Source organism: Scyliorhinus torazame, chromosome 14 (genome assembly GCF_047496885.1).
Source record: "Scyliorhinus torazame isolate Kashiwa2021f chromosome 14, sScyTor2.1, whole genome shotgun sequence".
Classification (NCBI taxonomy): domain Eukaryota; kingdom Metazoa; phylum Chordata; class Chondrichthyes; order Carcharhiniformes; family Scyliorhinidae; genus Scyliorhinus; species Scyliorhinus torazame.
This window is the reverse complement of record NC_092720.1, coordinates 49,881,425-49,893,865: the sequence shown is the minus strand read 5'-3', so window position 1 is coordinate 49,893,865 and position 12,441 is coordinate 49,881,425. Positions and strand designations below refer to the sequence as shown.

Here is a 12,441-nt window from a genome sequence, read left to right as displayed (position 1 = left end):
GTTTTCTTTTAATTTCAGGAGCTGAATGATGGATTTTACTTAAAATATCATCAATGTGCCTACTGGAATTACACTGAGAAAGAATGGCAGACAAATGGATGTTACATAAATGGAATTGATAATGGAACACATTTTACATGTGAATGTTTTCATCTGACTAGCTTTGCAGTTCTCATGGTGAGATATAATTCACTTCAGCTTTATTTTGAATGAGGGTTCAATTCCCATACCAGCTGAGAATTCTGAATTCTTCCTCTGTGTACCTGAACAGGCGTTGGACTGTGGTGACTAGGGACTTTTCACAGTAACTTCATTGCAGTGTTAATGTAAGCCTACTTGTGACAATAAAGATTAAATTAAATAAGAACTAAGTGATAACAATAATAGTATGCTGAGGTGAGTCTTCATACATGTCATGTAGGTACCACATCTCACGTGCTCATCCACAATCATGAAAGATTACAAACAGACAAATGTAATCACTTTTTTCTATTATGTCAAGAATTGACTATGGGACTGGTTCCTTTGTTCTTAGGTCTCATTTATGTGTGTTCTCATTTTTTGAGCTGCATCGGCCTTTGTTGTGTAGTCAATAATACAAATGCATTAGCAGGCCAGAGCAGCATAATGGTTCTATTTGAAATCCATACTTTCCTGTAGCAATGTTAGTGGTAAGTACTCTGTGCATTTGCTATTCTGTAAAAATAATTTAAATCCGCTCTTCTATGAACACACCTTTGTTGCTGTTCCTGTGATAGTTGTCCTTTTATTAGAAGGTGTCGCAGGCCGGCATGGTGGTGCAGTGGTTAGCACGGCGCTGAGGATCCGGGTTCAATCCCGGCCCCAGATCGCTGTCCATGTGGAGTTTGTACATTCTCCCCATGTCTGCGTGGGTCTCACCCCCACAACCAAAAAGATATGCTGGGTAGGTGGATTCGACAAATTGGGCACCCTAAATTTAAAAAAAAAAAGGTGGCACATCAGCTAGAGACATTTAACTTGGCAGAATGGGGATCATAGATTATCATAGAATTTACAGTGCAGAAGGAGGCCATTCAGCCCATCGAGTCTGCACCGGCTCTTGGAAAGAGCACCCTACCCAAGGTCAACACCTCCACCCTAGCCGCATAACCTAGTAACCCCACCAAACACTAAGGGCAATTTTGGAAACTAAGGGCAATTTAGCACGGCCAATCCACCTAACCTGCACCTCTTTGAACTGTGGGGGGAAACCGGAGCACCCGGAGGAAACCCACGCACACACGGGGAGGATGTGCAGACTCCGCACAGACAGTGACCCAAGCCGGAATCTAACCTGGGACCCTGGAGCTGTGAAGCAATTGTGCCATCCACAATGCTACCGTGCTGGATGGGGGTGAATGTGGCGGGGGGGGGGGCAGGTACGCGTTGGTGGCGGTGGTGCTCTGTGATTCTCTTTGATGGCTGGGGCAGGTAATTTGGTTTCCACAAATTGTGGGACAGTTGCAGGGGCAAAAAGTGAAATTACCGATAATTGCGAGCAATACGTTTGTTGCAGATCAAGATTTTTCAATGATGGATATTCCCTCATCATTACTTTGAGTTTAATGAGCAGCATAATGGTCCTATTTGAGATCAGATTTTGAATGATGGAAATCACAGTAAGCAGAATATATACTGCCTGTATATGCAGCTGTTACAGTAACCAGCTGCAAGCTTGAAAGTCAACAGAAAGGAAATCCAGGTGGGATGCATAATCACTGGCCAATCCATAACCACTGCCGTAAATGAAAATCTATCCCAATGAGTAAAGCCAAAGTATAGAATCGTGTGCCAGTTATTCACTGCTGCTCGACAAACTTTCTTCTGGTGGCCAACAGGCCTTTCTGCCATTTTGTAGCATTGTTCTGGATTATGATGCACTGAATGTAGGAATTTCAGCTATATTATATTGTATGGCATGTAGTTGGTACATTAAGGGTTAAAAGCCTGGGATCGTGAGTGGATGAATCTGCTACAATATTTGTTTTTAAATCCTGATTTTAAAAGACCACCAGGCATTTTGGCTATAGAGGTTCAATTAAAGCATCATAAAAATGAAATTATCATTCATTCCAACCATGTATATTGTTAACTTGAAATTGAGCTCATGGACTTTTGTTTGTACAAAGAAGGTTTTCTGGGGAGTAGACAATTGGAGGCAGGGTGCTGCATTCTCCGATTTTAAGGCTGTGTCCGGAGGATCCCTGGCATTTTACATGGGAAGAATCGGCGCCGCCCCAGCATCAACCCAACGACCGGTGAGAGGCTAACAGCCACGCCACGTAAATCGCCCGGCCTCCACAAAATAAACCGCCGGAGAATTGCCGGGTCTGTGGCCGCGCATGCGCACGGCGATGACCTCCAGAGGTTGCGCCGTACAACATGCCGCTGGCTGTGCGCAGACCCGACCTGCCAGATAGTGCCCCCCGGACACCCCCTTGCCACCCCTGGACATGCCCCACCAGTCCCCCCAGTCCTCGCCAAAGCCCCCACTGGCCAGCGGCACCGCTCCACCTCCCGACTGTGGCGGTGCTGGTCACATTCCGCAGCCGCCACGCCGGATTCCCGACCACTGAGACCACGCGTCAACCATGCTGTCGGGAAGTTGGTCCATCGGGAGCGGAGCTTCGGGGAGGGCCTTCAGGTGATGCCCTGAGACAATCAGGACAAGCAGCCTTTTGCCAAATGCTGGGAAGTTAAACAGTAGTTTTGCACATACCAGAATCTTCAAGTTAGTTCCTGAAGGTTTTCTCTCCCTCTCTCCAATTAGCATTTTAAAAGGAGCTCTATTCAAGTGTACAGGCTATTTTTGCCAACTGTATTAAAAGTGGATTTTGACCTGAGATGGATTTTGCTTGAGTGGAGATAAAAATATAGCAATTAGGAGGGTTCATTTAAGTGTTAGGCATTGGTTAACTTTATTTGTAAGCTATTTATTTATGATAATGTTAATTTAATCCTATGTTAATAATAAAGTTTCTTTTACTATACCATATCCCTATTAGTGCGTGGAATCACTGCTGGAGCGAAGTATCCTTTCCTCACAGTCTTTCAAATTAAATAAAATATTGGGGTTTCTGTCCAGTATCCATGAAACTGTTGGGGTCTGCTCTGGTATCATAATAATGAGATCATCACAGTTAGTTTAACGGCCTATTTCTTCTGGTTAATGTGCTAAACCATAATTAATGTGTCTAATGTGCGGTATATGCCTTAATTAACTTACTAATTTAAACAGTGTGTATGAGATGAAGCAACATTCTTCCTTTTCAGTCAATATATATATTTTCATATAACTGTTTAAATGTCTTAATAAGTTAGGGTATATTCCCTGTTGTTCTGAAGGAATAATGAGTATAAAAATATTTGTACAAACTAGCAAAATCTAATCCAGTCTTAGCTATTATTACTTTGACTTTTGTGATATATAGTAATAAACTGTTAGCTTGGAGATAAGAATTAATTTTACTTAATTTTACTTCCAGACTGTTAAAGGTAAGACTTTACAATATTTAGACACAATTTCATACATTGGATGTGCATTATCAATCCTGGGACTCCTGGCAACAATCATTGCACCAATGTGGATGAGGTAAGGAACTTTAAATATTTTATTATTATTCACAGGAATTATGAAGTTTTTTCTACAGCGACATTTGTAATATATATATAGACAGCATAATCAATTTCTTGTCATTATTGCGGTCAATTTTGACATCTCCACATCTATTGGGTTGAAAGTTGGTCGAAGCAGGAAGCATTTTCATAGTTGGGCCTTGTGAAATCCACCAGAAAACTGCTCTGATATTTGGAGGCACTTACTGATTGGGCTGATTCGGTAGCTTCTTCAGAGTCCAGTCAGGACAGCTAACTGAAATCAAATGAAGGCAAAAGGGTCAACTTCCCTTTTGTCTTGTGACTGAGAATTAGTTAGGTGCAGCACATCAGAAATGCATCCTGGTTGATGTAACTCAAACTCACCTTGATTTCCATCCAAATGCTCCCCTGGTGCAGTGCCTGTTTGTAGCTGTTTTTGTACCCTGCTTCGCTGTTTGAACACAGCCACCAGGGAGCTTATAGATCAAAGGATTATTCCCATCAGCTGCAATGAGTAGGTATTTGCTTCCCATTTCCCATTTGTATTCTCTAATCTTAAAGTAAGTGTGAGCGTGGCCTGAACCTCACTTTTAAAAAAAATAATTTTTATTAAATGTTTTCATAAAATATCAATAACAAAATGAGAAAGAAAAAAGAACCCAACAGGGTTAAGTACAAAAGCAACCCCTCGTGCCTAAATAATAAAATAACATTAACACCCCGACTTAAGACAACAGGTGTATACACCCCCTCAGACCCTTCCAGTGTAAATAACATAAACAAAAATAAAGCAAACCTCCAACCCCCCAAGCTGCTGTGCCATTGACCAATGTCTATCGTTCTGCGAGGAAGTCTAAGAACGGTTTCCACCGCCTAAATAACCCTTGTACTGACCCTCTCAAGGCGAATTTCACCCTCTCCAATTTAATGAACCCTGCCATATCGCTGATCCAGGATTCCACGCTTCGGGGCCTCGTATCTTTCCACTGAAGGAGAATCCTTCGCCGGGCTACCAGGGACGCAAAGGCCAGAATTCCAGTCTCTTTCGCCTCCTGCACTCCCGGCTCCTCTGCCACCCCAAATATTGCGAGCCCCCAGCCCGGTTTGACCCTGGATCCTACCACCCTCGACACCGTCCTCGCTACGCCCTTCCAAAATTCCTCCAGCGCTGGGCATGCCCAGAACATATGGGTGTGATTTGCTGGGCTCCCTGAGCACCTAACACATTTGTCCTCACCCCCAAAGAACCTGCTCATCCTTGTCCCGGTCATGTGTGCCCTGTGCAGCACCTTAAACTGTATGAGGCTGAGCCTCGCGCACGAAGAGGAAGAGTTCACCCTCCCTAGGGCATCTGCCCACGTCCCCTCTTCGATCTCCTCTCCCAACTCCTCCTCCCACTTATCTTTCAACTTCACCACCAAGGCCTCCTCCCCCTCCTCCTGCATCACCTGGTAAGTTTCCGAGATCTTCCCCACTCCCACCCACCCCCCCGAGAGCACCCTGTCCTGTACTGTGTGTGGCAGTAGCCCTGGGAATTCCACCACCTGCCGTCTGGCAAACACCCTTACCTGTAAGTACCTGAAGGTGTTCCCCGGGGAGAGCCCATACTTCTCCTCCAGCTCACCCAAGCTCGCGAACTTCCCGTCCACAAACAGGTCCCCCAACTTTCGTATGCCTGCCCTGTGCCACCCCGAAAACCCTCCACCTGTTCTTCCTGGGACGAACCGGTGGTTCCCCCGTAATGGGGTCCACGCCGAGGCCCTAACTTCCCCCCCTATGCCGCCTCCACTGCCCCCATATTTTGAGGGCCGCCACCACCACCTCCAAGGTATACCTCCTTGGAGGGAGCGGCAGCAGCGCCGTTGCCAGCGCCCCCAGACTCGTACCCACACAGGACGGCGTCTCCAGCCTCTTCCATGCAGCCCCCTCCCCCTCCATCACCCACTTGCGCACCATTGTCGCATTGGCGGCCCAGTAGTACCCACAGAGGTTGGGCAGCGCCAGCCTCCCCCTATCTCTACTCTGCTCCAGGAACACCCTTCTCACCCTCGGAGTCCCTCACGCCCACACAAACCCCATTATACTCCTGTTAACCCGCCTGAAAAAAGCCTTCGGGATAAACACGGGGAGGCACTGGAACAGGAACAAAAACCTTGGGGGCACCGTCATTTTGATTGACTGCACCCTACCCGCCAGGGACAGCGGCAACGCGTCCCACCTCTTGAACTCCTCCTCCATTTGCTCCACCAGCCTTGTAAAGTTAAGGCTATGCAGGGCCCTCCAGCTCCTGGCCACCTGGACCCCCAAATATCTGAAGCTCCTCTCCGCCCTTTTTAGTGGGAGCTCGCCAATCCCCCTCTCCTGGTCCCCTAGCTGAACTACAAACAGCTCGCTCTTCCCCATATTGAGCTTGTACCCCGGAAAGTCCCCGAATTCCCTAAGGATCCTCATTACCTCTGGCATTCCTCCCACCGGGTACGCCACACACAGCAGCAGGTCGTCCGCATAAAGCGACACCCTATGCTCCTCCCCACCCCGCACCAACCCGCCCAGTTCCTCGACTCTCTCAGTGCCATAGCCAGGGGTTCAATCGCCAGTGCGAAGAGCAGGGGGGACAGGGGACACCCCTGTCTCGTCCCTCGGTGCAACTGAAAGTACTCGGACCTCCTCCTATTTGTGGCCACACTCGCCATCGGGACCTCGTACAACAGCCTAACCCACCTGACAAATCCCTCCCCAAACCTGAACCTCTTCAGCACCTCCCACAGGTACCCCCACTCTACCCTATCGAAGGCTTTCTCAGCGTCCATCGCCACCACTATCTCCGCCTCCCCCTCCCTCGCCGGCATCATGATAACGTTCAAAAGCCTCCGCACATTCGCGTTCAACTGCCTCCCCTTCACAAACCCCGTCTGGTCTTCATGGATGATCTGCGGCACACAATCCTCAATCCTCGTGGCTACGACCTTCGCCAGCACCTTGGCATCTACATTTAGCAAGGAAATCGGTCTGTAAGACCCACATTGCAGGGGATCCTTGTCCCGCTTCAGGTTCAAGGAGATCAGTGCCCGGGACATCGTCGGGGGTAAAGCCCCCCCCTCCCTTGCCTCATTGAAGGTCCTAACTAACAGCGGGCCCAACAGGTCCATATATTTTTTTATAGAACTCGACCGGGAAACCATCCGGCCCCGGTGCCTTCCCCGCCTGCATGCTTCCTATCCCTTTGATCAGCTCCTCCAGCCCAATCGGGGCCCCCAGTCCCTCCACCAGTCCCTCTTCCACCTTTGGAAACCTCAATTGGTCCAGGAAACGGCCTATCCCTCCCTCCTCCCGTGTGGGCTCGGATCGGTACAATTCCTCGTAGAAGTCCCTGAAGACCCCATTGATGCCAACCCCACTCCGCACCACGCTCCCTCCCCTGTCCTTAACTCCCCCGATCTCCCTAGCTGTGTCCCGCTTCCGAAGCTGATGCGCCAGCATCAGGCTTGCCTTTTCCTCATACTCGTAGACCGCCCCCTGGGCCTTCCTCCACTGCACCTCCGCCTTCCTGGTGGTCACCAGGTCGAATTCGGCCTGGAGGCTGCGCCTCTTCCTCAACAATCCTTCCTCAGGTTCTTCCGCATACCTCCTGTCTACCCTCACCATCTCCCCCACCAGCCTCTCCTGCTCCCTCCGCTCCTTGTGGGCCCTGATGGAGATCAGCTCTCCCCTCACCACCGCCTTCAGTGCCTCCCATACCATCCCCACTCGGACCTCCCCGTTGTCGTTCGTCTCCAAGTACCTCTCTATACTTCCTCGGACCCGCTCGCTCACCTCCTCGTCCGCCAACAGCCCCACCTCCAAGCGCCACAGCGGGCGCTGGTCCCTCTCCTCCCCCCATCTCCAAGTCCACCCAATGTGGGGCGTGGTCCAAAATGGCGATTGCCGAATACTCGGTATCCTTTACTCTCGCTATCAGCGCCCTACTCAAAATGAAAAAGTCGATTCGCGAATAAGCCTTATGGACATGTGAGAAGAATGTAAATTCCCTAGCCCCCGGCCTTGCAAATCTCCAAGGGTCCACCCCTCCCATTTGGTCCATGAATCCCCTCCACACTTGAGCCTCCGCCTGCTTCCTACCCGTCCTAGACCTGGAGCGATCCAGTGCCGGATCCAACACCGTGTTAAAGTCTCCCCCTATTATCAGGCCCCCCACTTCCAAGTCTGGGATCCGACCCAACATACGCCGCATAAAACCCGCATCGTCCCAGTTCGGAGCATACACATTGACCAGTACCACCCTCTCTCCCTGCAACTTACCACTTACCATTATGTACCTACCGCCATTATCTGCCACAATGCTCGACGCCTTGAATAACACCTCCTTTCCCACCAAGATCGCCACCCCTTGATTTTTGGCATCTAGCCCCAAGTGAAACACCTGACCCACCCACCCTTTCCTCAGTCTTACCTGGTCTGCCACCTTCAGGTGTGTCTCCTGGAGCATAACCACATCCGCCTTGAGCCCCTTCCCCTAATGGTCAACCGATCGCCGATCACTTTCCGCCTGGACGCTGGCGCCTCCGCCAACCTCATAGCATGGTCAGCCTTCTATGCCATGAAGGTCAGACCACCAATCCAGCCATCCCGGTGCAAGATGGTCAACTACAACGGGAACGTTATCCCGGCCATGGGATCCTGCCAGCTCCAGGTGACACACAAAACACACACGGCCACACTCTCGTTCGAGATAGTTGGCTCATCGAAGGACTCCCTGCTGGGTGCACAGGCATGCAAGGCTCTCCACCTTGTGCAACAAATCCTCTCTCTCTCTCTCCAGACGGCACGTCTGACTTCCCGGATGCAGAGTTCTACGCACAGCTCCAATCGCTCCTCGCCCACAACCAGGAGGCATTCGAAGGCATGGGAACACTGCCATACACCTACCGAATTCGCCTCAAACCGGACGCCATCCCGGTCGTTCACGCACCTCGCAGGGTTCCTGCGCCACTTAAAGAGCGCCTCAAGCAGCAGCTGCAGGATCTCCAGGACCAAGGGGTCCTATCCAGGGTCACGGAGCCCACGCCATGGGTCAGCTCCATGGTGTGTGTCAAGAAGCCCTCTGGCGAGCTCTGCATCTGTATTGACCCCAAAGACCTCAGTAGTAATATTATGAGGGAACATTATCCCATACCCAAACGGGAGGAGATCACCAGTGAAATGGCCCAGGCGAACAAAGAACAAAGAAATGTACAGCACAGGAACAGGCCCTTCGGCCCTCCAAGCCCATGCCGACCATACTGCCCGACTAAACTACAATCTTCTACACTTCCTGGGTCCGTATCCTTCTATTCCCATCCTATTCATATATTTGTCAAGATGCCCCTTAAATGTCCCTATCGTCCCTGCTTCCACTACCTCCTCCGGTAGTGCGTTCCAGGCACCCACTACCATCTGCGTAAAAAACTTGCCTTGTACATCTACTCTAAACCTTGCCCCTCTCACCTTAAACCTATGCCCCCTAGTAATTGACCCCTCTACCCTGGGGAAAAGCCTCTGACTATCCACTCTGTCTATGCCCCTCATAATTGTGTAGACCTCTATCGGGTCGCCCCTCAACCTCCTTCGTTCCAGTGAGAACAAACCGAGTTTATTCAACCGCTCCTCATAGCTAATGCCCTCCATATCAGGCAACATTCTGGTAAATCTCTTCTGCACCCTCTCTAAAGCCTCCACATCCTTCTGGTAGTGTGGCGACCAGAATTGAACACTATACTCCAAGTGTGGCCTAACTAAGGTTCTATACAGCTGCAACATGACTTGCCAATTCTTATACTCAATGCCCCCGCGAAGATATTCACGAAACTGGATGCTTCTAAAGGATTTTGGCAGATCCAACTGGACACGTCCAGCCGAAAGCTATGTACCTTCAACACCCCTTTCGGCAGATTCTGCTACAACCGGGTGCCATTTGGCATCATCTCGGCATCCGAGGTCTTCCATAGAATCATGGAGTAGATGATGGAAGGCATCGAAGGGGTACGCGTATAGGTGGACGATGTCGTCATCTGGTCCACCACACCGCAGGAGCACATACATCGTCTCCAACGCGTTTTTGCCCGCATACGGGAAAACGGCCTGCGCCTCAACCGAGCGAAGTTCTCCTTTGCCCAGACCGAGCTGAAGTTCCTGGGGGACCATATCTCCCGGTCAGGGGTCCGTCCGGATGCAGACAAGGTGAGCGCCATCACAGCCATGCCGCAGCCGGCCGACAAGAAGGCTGTCCTACGCATCCTTGGCATGGTCAACTTCCTGGGGAAGTTCATTCCCAACCTTGCCTCCCACACGACGACTCTGCGCCACCTCGTCAGAAAATCCACAGAGTTCCAGTGGCAACACGCGCACCAGCTGGAATGGGAGGAGCTCAAACGCAAACTCACCACGGCACCAGTGTTGGCGATTTTTGACACGTCTCGTGCCACCAAAATCTCAACTGATGCCAGCCAATCCGGCATTGGAGCAGTGCTCCTGCAGCGGGATGACACGGCATCATGGGCCCCAGTGGCCTATGCATCGCGGGCCATGACCCCCACAGAGCAGCGCTACGCGCAATTCGAAAAAGAATGCCTGGGCTTGCTAACCGGTTTAGACAAGTTCCACGATTACGTCTATGGTCTTCCACGGTTCACGGTCGAAACTGACCACCGCCCCCTGGTCAGCATAATAAACAAGGACCTGAATGAGATGACCCCTCGCCTCCAGCGCATCCTACTTAAACTCAGGAGGTACGACTTCCAACTGGTCTACACTCCAAGGAAGGACCTCATCGTGGCGGATGCCCTATCCAGAGCAGTGAGCACGCCGCCAGATGCGGAGGGGTTCGTATGTCAGGTCGAGGCACAGGTGGCTTTTACAGCGGCAAATCAGCTGGCTGACTACTCCAGTCTGGCCCGTATCCGCCGAGAGACTGCGGCCGACTCCCTTCTGCAGCGAGTGATGCGCCACATGACGGGAGGATGGCACAAAGGGCACTGCCCGCAGTTCTACAATGTACGAGACGACCTAGCCATCATTGCTGGTGTCCTTCTGAAGCTGGACCGGATTGTGATTCCGCACAGCATGCGCCAGCTGGTTCTCGATCAACTACACAAAGGTCACTTGGGGGCCGAGAAGTGCAGACGGAGGGCTCGAGGGGCGGTATACTGGCCGGGCATCAGTGACGATATTGCCAACATGGTGCTCAACTGTACAACCTGCCAAAGGTGTCAGCCGGCGCAACCTCCTGAGACGCTTCTGCCCCATGAGCTGGTGACGTCCCCCTGGGCGAAGGTGGTGTCGACCTATTTCATGCGCTCGGCATGGACTATGTCATCATAGTTGACTACTTCTCAAACTACCCAGACGTCTGCACGATTTGACGTCGTCTGCTGTCATCAGGGCCTGCAAAGACACCTTTGCTCGCCACGGCATTCCGATGACTGTCATGTCGGACAATGGGCCCTGTTTTGCCAGTCATAAATGGTCGTCCTTTGCTGCTTCGTATGGCTTCACAAACGTGACGTCCAGCCCTCTGCATCCCCAGTCCAATGGAAAGGCAGAGAAGGGCGTTCACATTGCCAAGCGGCTCTTCTGCAAGGCTGCTGCTGCCGGATCGGACTTCTACCTCGCCCTGCTGGCCTATCGCTCGGCCCCACTAGCCACTGGTCTCTTACCAGCACAGCTGCTGATGGGTCGCGCCCTCAGAACCACTGTGCCTTCCATCCTGGCACCAACAATAGACCATGCTCCGGTACTGCATAGGATGCAACTGCAGCGCAATCGCCAGAAGAGATCGTACGACATGCGGGCAACTGATCTTCCCTCCCTGGCCCCTGGCGACAACGTCCGCATCCACCTCCCAGACGGTGGCTGGTCAGCACCTGCCGAAGTTGTCCGACGCCTGGCTCCCCGCTCGTTCCTGGTACGCATGCCGGATGGATCCGTGCGTAGGCGCAATCGCCGAGCCCTTCGCTTACTTCCACGCTCGCAACGGGATCCTACACAGATGCCGTGCCCTCCACTGGTTCCTGATAGCGACTTTGTGGAGCTGCCATATACCATGCCCCTTCTGTCGCCGCCCATGGCCAGGCTCGCACCTCAGCCGGTGGTTCTCGACCCACCCTTGAGGCGGTCAACCCGGATTCGTTGCCCACCTACTAGACTGGACTTATAAGACTGTTCACACGTCAAACTTTAGCAACTACTATTTTGTAACATAGCACTGTTTTATCGTTCCAGGCCTCGTTTGATCGTTCCAAATTTCAACGTTTTTCTTTTGTTATGGTACAACCTCGTTAGCATGTCACACCTGACATCGCCCCTTGTATATAGTTAAGCCCCATGTACATGATGTAAATATTACGCACACACATACACCTTTAGCTGCACTCAGGACACATTTATATTTATAACCACGTAGGCACATAATCTTGTAAAAAAGGGGGGATGTCATGATATTCAAACATACATCATAACACATACATAATGATAAACAGACCAACGGACCAATTAGCGCACACAACACGACAGCCAATCACAGACGAGAAACACAACACTTCCTGGGCAGTCCATCTGGAGACAGCACAGGGCCAGGACCTCATTAGCAAGACACTCACACAGTCACAACGTGCTGCGTACCAAGTCAGATGTATAAATAGTTAGTTGGAATAAAACTGTGTTGTACCAATCGCAACCGTGTTGGTTCGTCGTTGTCATCTCGCGATCACCTCCGCTTCAGCTGTTCGTCCTGTCTTTCGCCCGGATTTTCCTTGTTCTCTGCTCCTGTAGATGCCAAGTTTGTTATTG

At 50.9% G+C, this 12,441-nt stretch overlaps 1 protein-coding gene across 1 annotated transcript in view; it reads left to right on the top strand.

Moving 5' to 3' along the window:
• LOC140389714 (uncharacterized) overlaps window positions 1–12,441 on the top strand; it is a 119,953-nt gene that overhangs the window by 85,009 nt on the left and 22,503 nt on the right. The window contains exons 11-12 of the mRNA XM_072474154.1: window positions 19–177; window positions 3,507–3,613. Coding sequence (XP_072330255.1) covers window positions 19–177; window positions 3,507–3,613 — 266 coding nt within the window. The remainder of the gene's footprint in view (window positions 1–18; window positions 178–3,506; window positions 3,614–12,441) is intronic.